This window comes from Octopus bimaculoides, chromosome 2, assembly GCF_001194135.2.
Source record: "Octopus bimaculoides isolate UCB-OBI-ISO-001 chromosome 2, ASM119413v2, whole genome shotgun sequence".
In the NCBI taxonomy this organism is placed as follows: Eukaryota; Metazoa; Mollusca; class Cephalopoda; order Octopoda; family Octopodidae; genus Octopus; species Octopus bimaculoides.
This window is the reverse complement of record NC_068982.1, coordinates 98,685,356-98,694,959: the sequence shown is the minus strand read 5'-3', so window position 1 is coordinate 98,694,959 and position 9,604 is coordinate 98,685,356. Positions and strand designations below refer to the sequence as shown.

The 9,604-nt window shown below is 38.8% G+C and overlaps 1 protein-coding gene across 1 annotated transcript in view; it reads left to right on the top strand.

Annotated features, from left to right (window-relative positions):
* Positions 1 to 9,604, top strand: part of LOC128247071 (uncharacterized) — a 51,325-nt gene that overhangs the window by 26,940 nt on the left and 14,781 nt on the right. Inside the window, exon 4 of the mRNA XM_052965864.1 lies at positions 2,798 to 2,944. Coding sequence (XP_052821824.1) covers positions 2,798 to 2,944 — 147 coding nt within the window. The remainder of the gene's footprint in view (positions 1 to 2,797; positions 2,945 to 9,604) is intronic.

Below are 9,604 nucleotides of genomic sequence, written 5' to 3'. Positions count from 1 at the left end.
ATATATATATATATATATACATACAAGCATACACACACTCACAAACATATATGTACATGCATGTATCTATATATGTCTTCACATCCACACACACCTACACACATGCACACACACACACACACAAATACACACACGCATATACTCACTACTAATACGAAGCTTATAAGATTCCAACTCGACGCCAGTGCATTGGCTATCGTTCGTGTAGTAAAGTAGACGTTAACGTATTTGATATGATGAACCAAGATTTGCTAATGAATTAAAACTAACCTCCACCCATAGTTATGAAAAGCAATCATTATGTGAATGAGTAATTCTGGTTCAGAAAGTCAGGGGACACAACTCTAGAATTTAAATAAATAAAAGATAGAACGCAATGCAGTAAGGAGTATGTCAGATCTTTATCAGCAGAGTGGCATCTCAGGATATCTTTTGTTCTTATCTGACACCATAAATAGAGAATAATTTAAATGCATTGCCAGGTCTTAGAATGGCTATAGAAAGTATAAAGAATCTAAGTGGTATGCTATGGATATGTTCCCTCAGTCTTGTTTTTAACCCTTTGCCAGTTCTTGGTGCCCATGCATCATAAGAGATACACATTCCTTTTTTTCATCTACTAATAGTATCTTGGAACTTAGGAAAAGAACGCTTTTTATTACTCAGAAGGTATGTTGTTGTTGTTGGCACTCCGTCGCTTACGACGTCGAGGGTTCCAGTTGATCCGATCAGCCTGCTCGTGAAATTAACGTGCACTCCACAGACACGTGTACCCTTAACGTAGTTCTCGGGGATATTCAGCGTGACACAGTGTGACAAGGCTGACCCTTTGAATTACAGGCACAACAGAAACAGGAAGTAAGAGTGAGAGAAAGTTGTGGTGGAAGAGTACAGCAGGGTTCGCCACCATCCCCTGCCAGAACCTCGTGGAGCTTTAGGTGTTTTCGCTCAATAAACACTCACAACGCCCGGTCTGGGGATCGGAACCGCGATCCTATGACCGCGAGTCCGCTGCCCTAACCACTGGGCCATTGCGCCTCCTCAGAAGGTATGAAACAAATGCTAATTAAAAGTCTGAAAACAAGCATGGACATTTAGAGAAAAACTTGCAAAAGTGCTTTGGACAGCCAAAAGGGTTAAACTACACCTCAGCTTTATTTCGTAATATTTATACAGTTTGAACTGAATATAATAGTTTGTGGATATTTACGTTTGAACTTACCAATGCGGTTGAAGTTGCTGCTTTCATGATTTGAACCGGCAACTTAGTAGTTCATGTTTAGATTTCTCAGAAGAGTGTTGCGATAAATTTATATGATCTGTATTAAAGGCGGCGAGCTGGCAGAATTGTTAGCACGCCGGACAAAATGCTTAGCTGTATTTCGTCTGTCTTCATGTTCTGAGTTCAAATTCCGCCGAGGTCGACTTTGCCTTTCATCCTTTCGGGGTCGATAAATTAAGTACCAGTTACGCACTAGGGTCGATGTAATCGACTTAACCCCTTTGTCTGTCCTTGTTTGTCCCCTCTATGTTTAGCCCCTTGTGGGCAATAAAGAGATAAGAAACGTTAGCACGCCGGGCGAAATGCTTAGCTGTATTTCGTGTCTTTACGTTCTGAGTTCAATTTCCGCCGAGGTCGACTTTGGCTCTCGTCCTTTCATGGTCGATAAGTTAAGTACCAGTTGCGTACTAGGGTCGATCTAATCGACTGACCCCCTCCCTCAAAATTTCGGGCCTTGTGCTTAGAGTAGAAAAGGATAATTTCATATGATTTGTATTAACGTAGATTTCAACGTGATTCTGTAAAATTTCACACTTTACCTGACTTTTTCCAGAATTTTTTCTGTATATGAATTCCACTTAGGCGAAAAGAGCATGCCTATAATTTAAGTGGGCACCAACTGTAGAATAGAATTTAATTTATTTTTTCTTTAATTTGAATACTTTGTAATTTCTTATTTGACTGCAACACCGCACGGCATGTGAGTGGAAACGACAGCTGAAGTTTGCCATTATAACTACAATAAATGCCTAATGAACACTCTTAGGTAAAGCATAGAATTCTTCCCTCTTCAACTTACGTAGCTGAAATAATGTACCTAACATGTTTTAACTGTCCTTTGCGTTGATTGACTACGAGTTATATGTTCCGTTGATCAACGCTATTGTGTTTGAATACTGAGACGTCCAGCATGGATTTGTCCGTATTCTACTGAGCTATGTTTAGTAAAACTTCGGTAGTGAGGCAAACCCGACCTTAGAAAGGGATTCCTGATTGGTTGGATGAAGAATTAGTTCCAAAATAGTTAAATGAAGAGGTTATATCTGTTTTATCATCCTATTGCAATGGGTGGTAGTGATGTTAATCCGTCGCTTGGTTTAATATCACTACCTGGCCCTTGGATGACTTTAGCGGAATCCAATCTGTTGTAAGCATTCTGGTCAAATCTCTGCTCTGAGGATAACTCATTCCATTCCTCCCACGAATCATGGAAGTGCTGAAAAAGATTATGGGTGCCGCCTCATTTTTTTTTTTTTTGATTAAGTCTTCACCTACCCCATGTTACAAAGATTATGTGCCTGCGTATGCTCTCGACATTAAAAGAAATCCTTTGTGTACAGTTGTTGATCGATTATAATAAAATGGAGACAGAAATAGATTGACAGGTATTGTTTTTTTTTTAGAGAGTAATGAGTAAAAAATTATATTTAGACTTAAACGTGTCATCATTCTTAAATGTTTTCAAAAGAAGCCTTTTTTTTTTTTGCTAATATTAAATTTAATCCATATTTTCAGAATCAAGTAAAAACATATACTCCTTATACAATCTTGTGTCTAAAACACATGCAGCTAACTACAGCCAGCTTAATTTGGCCAAAGATCGTCTGGAGAAGATTAACGAAACATACAACAATATCATAAAAGAGAAAGAAAATAAAGGAGGTCAGTGACCAATTTTATCCAATGCATTCTTTAGTGAGGGCTATAGAAATAAAATCAAACTGGACTACTTCAGTAATTAAAGTGGCAACTCTCAGTACCTCATTCTACTATTTAAAAAAATTCACTTTTTTACCGTGTTCGGTTTTGCATAACTCTGTGTCAATCCTGATCCAGTAAAGGGGAAAGTTGTTGCAGCAATGATCATCTATCATTTACGTCCTTTCTCAGCCATAGCCCATACCTAGGACTCCTTTATTCAGCACCTCCTTCATTTCTTGTTCCTTAATCCCCGAATCAGTACCGATTGACTAGATCTATAGCACACAGATGTAGTCTATTTATCCAGTTTACCCACCTGAAGACTGTATTACGCAATATACAGTATGGTCTTCTGATATGCTGTGCTGTATCGTGTAATGTGCGATGCGAGAAAAGTTATGGCTGTTGCAGCTATTTCTCTGTATACGTTTTTTTTTTCTGAATTGGATGGAAGTGATAAGAATTTTAGGATAGTGTTGCAATAGTGTTCTAGTGTATTGTACATATATTTGGGTGTTTGAATGTGTATTTTAAGGTAGTGACAGAGACTATGAGGATTAAAATTTGGCTACAATAACAAACTGTACACCTTCATGTTCGGGCGGTCTTTCAATTTTAGCATTTTTAGTATTTACATGATAGAGTGGGATTCGAGAGAAATTTACCAGTAATTTTTAGCAGTTTGAGCCACCACATATAGGTTCCCTCGTTGACTTGTCTGCTACAGCTTATGTAATGCTGCAGTGAAATCTCAACAAAATATAGACTATGACCCCGTTTCGATTGCCAGTCGGAACGGCTTAACTTCGTTTATCTGACTAATGCTCTTAGTCCTCCGCTATTTTCACAAAATCCTCTAAGTAATAGGTGTAGTGTTACTCGTGAATCTATTAATGGAAGTTTCTTTTATAGCTATGATATTAAAATAAGTTCAACATTTCTTGTATTTAGCTGACAATGGCAGTAAATTGAATTGTATTCAGTTGCAGAAGAGAAAACGCCTTTAGAAGATTATGTGACCAAGACTGCGATCTATTATGTTTAAAATTAGCCTCGAGGTAGTAGTTAACTTAATAAATTGTTGGATTCCCAAGTAAAGGGTTGTCAGTTCGTGTACCACCATCGACGTTACATTATATTAATGGCTTAAAATATTTAGAGTTAATCTATCGGGTGGTTTGGCACCACCGTTTGATCCTTGGGTGGTTTTAGTGGTGTTTGCTTTATTGCAAATATTTGGACTAGATTTTCAGTTTCTTCCACTAGTCTCAGAGCTACTGCAAAATTGGCATGGGCGCACCCCATCCTCCACCTATGAGCCATAAAACACCACCAACCTCCTCCTCCTCATCATCATCAACAACAACAGCAGCAGTAACAACTGTTATTGGCTATTTTTCTTATAAGTAGCTGTGTACCGACAGCTGCTCCTGATGAAGAAATGTATAATTAAAGATTGTTTCGTTAACTTGTAGCACGGTTGAAATTTATATTTCTGCGCGGAGTAGCAAACAATAAAAATCTTGAAATAGACAAGAACACTGGTAGTTCAATTTCTCATCTATTACAGAGAGGAAAAGTTAACTAAATATGCATATTTTATAGATTAGTAGTTTGGCTCGTCCATGGGCTGAACCGTTTTTCGGCTCTTAGACGTAAAGTTTTCTACCAGACTGCCCTCACTGTAACAAGTGTTGACTAACACTCTATACCCAACATTCTATCAATTATAATGTGCACCATAGTCCGGTTATGACCCGTACCCCAATTCTCCTGTGCATAAATGACGTACTTGACCTGCATTACGGTGTTACTATGTAAACAACAACTTATTTGTTGCCTCTGATCACTTGAACCACATGGCTTAAGCAAACGGATTCCTTCATTTACATACACACGTCCATACAACACATAAACTACGTCGTTCCAGTTATAATAGCTATATATACGCAACGCCACCTTATTCCACTATACACACCATACATCACACACCACTACAACACATGCACTGTTTACTCGCTCCTTACCTCTCTTTACAATCTTTCTTCAACTGCAATCCCACGTTTCCTTTCTGCATCTCTTCTGTCTCCCATTTCTTTCATACTCTACTACGAAGCTACCTACACAAGGATCTCCCATTTCCTTCATACCCTGCTACGGAGCTACCTACACGAGGATATCCCATTCCATTCACACCCTGCTACGGAGCTACCTACACGAGAATATCCCATTCCATTCACACCCTGCTACGAAGCTAGCCACACGAGAATCTCCCATTCCATTCACACCTTGCTACGAAGCTACCTACACGAGGATCTCCCATTCCATTCACACCCTACTACGAAGCTACCTACACAAGGATCTCCCATTTCTTTCACACCCTGCTACGAAGCTACCTACACGAGGATATCCCATTCCATTCGCACTCTGTTACGCAGCTAGCCACACGAGGATCTCCCATTCCATTCACCACCTTCTACGAAACTACCTACACGAGGAATTTCGTTCTATAGAAGATTTTTTATCCATCCTTTGTTCTTTGTTCTTTGTTCTTTCGTGTATTTCATGTACTTGTAATTCAAAGAAGCAACCTTATTACATCCTTTGGTGATCTACTTCTGATTGAGGAATGAATTCTTAAACAGTACACGTGTCAGTAGACTACTCGGCCACTTACACTACAATACAATGGGGAAGCAGTCGAATAACTGGAATATTCAACGTTGGAACAAATGAGAATCAATTTCCTTTTACTTTTGATATGTAATTTAAAATAGATACTTAAACTGTAATAGTAATTAACTGCAATTGTAACCAATATTCAATGGCGCTTCGTTGCACTAAAACCGGCACATAATCTAAAAGGTTTTAATCGGAAACAGAAGGCTTTGTGTGGTTGTGAGACATTAATGTAAAAAAAAAAAAGAAGGTTGATGTGAAGGCGCAGTGAGTAAAGAGACCGACTAACTGAATCATCCATAAATATTAAGGAAAGGTTATCGAGAGAGAGATAATAAACGCAACGTGAAGCCATCTTGACCGAAGAAAATTAGTCAATGAAAGGCGGCAGGGAACTTGGAAGGTAGAAGCAGGCTTTGTTAAATTAGTGTAGTTATTTCTTTTTTTAATTTTTAGTCCGGTGTTAGCCTCAATTGATTGGACTGAGCTACGATCAAATTTATTCCAGCCCAAACCACTTTACACACACACATGCGCACACGCACACACGCACATGATTGGATGCGCTCGGCAGGCAACAATTTTACCATTCAGGTTTCGGGCGTTAATGTTAATTACGCTAAACTCCCACCGTTGCCTGATCTCACGGGGTCCTTTGTGGTCTGAATAGTGCTATGACCTAATGTAGAGAGTACATCAATAACGAGAGAAAAGAATGTGGGATCGACCTTCATACTCCTTTAATTTCATCTCCTGCATGTTCTTCAGTATTCAGCAACACTTGATATCACACTATGAATGCAATCCGTAAGGGCAACATACACAATCGAACACTTCTTCAGTCAAATAAAGAAGCATTTGACTGAGCAGGCTAACCTTATGAGGTGCATCAACGGATTGCATTCATAGTGTGGCATCAAGCGTTGCTGAATACGGAAACATAGGTAGATGAAGTAGAGGAGTACCAAGTGTGTGTGTGCATGTATATAATTATTAAAGTGGCTAGATGCAATTTAAAGCCAAAAAAGTAAAGTGTAACTCTCACTAAAAGTGACTAAGGATGTAGGGTAGCACCAGATTCAAAGAAACAAGATTCAAAGACTCTTTAACAATGAACAAAGCACAGTTCTATGTACTGACAAGGGAGACAACCTCCCCACCGCGATATATGTGTGTGTGTATTTATGTAATTATGTATGTGTGTGTGTGTATTTATGCAATTATGTGTGTGTATATATATATATATATATATATATATATATATATATATATATATATATATATACTTGTATATATATATACATATACATGTATATATATGTATACATGTACGTATGGGCGAATTCACGAAAAGGCAAAAGACGAGGACAGGTGGTGTAAACAACAAATGGATGTATTAGTATAACGCTCGGGAATAGAGAAAGTCTTTAACGTTTCGAGCCTACGCTCTTCAACTGAAAGGAACACAGAAAGAAACAAGGAGAGAAAAAAAGTATGTGTAGTGGTCAGCGATCTATCATGTACGTATATATATATATATATATATATATATATATATATATATATATATATATATATATATATATATATACATATGTGTGTGTGTGTGTGTGTGTGTGTGTGCATGCATAGACACACGTATGTATACGAGTGAGTAGACAAACGAAAGAAGGGCACTCAACAAACTTATTGGGAGTTACATGTATGGATCAAAACAGTTTGATTCAAATTTGCTGGTACTCCGAGAGTTTCAAGCGTGATGCTGATCTTCAGCCATTTTGAATTTGAATGAAAAAAGTTGATTGCTATTACTGTAAGGTGAGCTGTGATTGGTCGAGGAAGATCACGTAGTGTCGTGGTTTGATGTTGGTACAACCGTATATCAGTGACGACAGTTAATTGGAAAACACTGCATGCTGAACAGGAAATTTTGAGTTCGTAGCCTGTGACTTTCCTGTTCAACAGGTCATTGGTCTGGAGTTGCTTCTGATCTCATTACTGAACACTCATACATCGTTTTCGATGAGAGACTAACCATATGTTAGACAGAGCTTATATTGATTTCCGATTTTGGCATAAGACCAGCAAGTTCGGAGAAGCGGGGAAAATCAATTACATCGACCTCACTGATTAAGTAGTACTTATTTTATCGACTCCAAAAGGATGAAAGGCAAAGTCGACCTCGGCGGATTTTGAACTTAGAACGTAAAGACAGTCGAAATACTGCTGAGTATTTTGCCCGGCGTGTTAACGATTCTGCCAGCTCGCCGCCTTAGACACAACATATATTCTTTTCTACTCTAGGCACAAGGGCCGAAATTTTGGGAGAGGGGCCCAGTTGATTAGATCGACTCCAGTACGCAACTGGTACTTAATTTATCGACCCTGAAAAGATGAGAGGCAAAGTCGACGTCGGCGGAATTTGAACTCAGAACGTAGCGACGGGCGAAATATCGCTAAGAATTTCGCCCGGCGTGCTAACGTTTCTGCCAGTTCACCGCTTTAATATAATATTTTCTATTCTAAGCACAAGGCTCGAAATTTTTGGGGAGAGGGCCAGTCGATTAGATCGATCCCAGTGTGCAACTGGCATTTAATTTATCGAACCCGAAAGGATGGAAGGCGAAGTCGACCTCGGTAGAATTTGAACTCAGAACGTAGCGACGGGCGAAATACCGCTAAGCATTTCGCCCGGCGTGCTAACGATTCTGTCTTAGACACAACATATATTGAACTACATTGTCTCATGTATCTCGCCTTGTTAATGACAGCAGGTAATGTTGATTAGAGATAGTACGAACCAGTCAACTAAAGACTATCACTTTATTTACCTAATTACAGAAAATACATTTTATATGAAATTAATACAGGCACGTAATTTTGTAATACAAATGTTGGGCATAAATGTTTGTATATGTGTGCGTGTGGAGGGAGGGAGAGAGAGAGAGAGAGAGCGAGAGTGTGTGTGTGTATGTATGAGAGAGTGAGAGTGAGTGAGTGTGAGAGAGTGAGAGTGAGAGTGAGAGTAGTAGGTTAATAGACATCTCAACGAAAGCAAACTTCTGTGTTCACTGAACTTCAAGATGCGTTATGATGCGTTGATATTTTTAAACGTATTGCCTGGGAAGCCGATTTGACTAGGATGATATTTGCCGGAGATTACACTGCTATTTCTAGAAAGCCGTTCGACCACGTGAAGTTAGTCTCCTTCTATTAAAATTAACAGACATGTTGGTTCAATAGTGCGTAGTAACAGTATTCTGCTCTGTAGTGCTGTTAGAACTAACTTCACCGTGGGAAGAGAATAGCGAAAACTTCGTGGTCCGACTGACCATAATGTATGAATAATTGATAGATGCATGCAGAAATATTGGCTGGAATTCAGAATACTTTCACCTTAATGTCGGTTGCTGTCGTTATTTTAGCCGTGACCTGGTAAACTTCACCAGTTTGGATTCGACGCTTGAGAATTGGTGTCGTTGACAGATGTACACACTACATGTAGTCGAGAATGTATCATGAGCCAGTGGTGGGGACCTCTATGTGATCGGTTAATCTGCTAGAAGTAACTACTAAATCTCCCTCAAATCACATCCTACTGAAGAACACAATTGATAATGTAGTCTCAGAGACATTATCCATCAACAACCAAGAGTTGACAACGTTAACAAGAGCAACAGAAAACTCAGCACAGTCATTTGACTTGCGAGTAGAAATAGCAGCCACATCTCCAAATCTTATCCTACCATTCTTGAAATAATATGCATGAAAAAGATTTTTAAAAAAATAAAAAGACAAAAGGTGCTGAACTAAGAACAGCAACAACAACGAACTAGAGTACAGGGTCGCTTGACTTGTGTGTAAAAATTAGCTGCCATGTCTCCCTCAAATCATACTTTATTTCGTTTTTTCTTTATAAAAGGATACATTTGCACATCATTA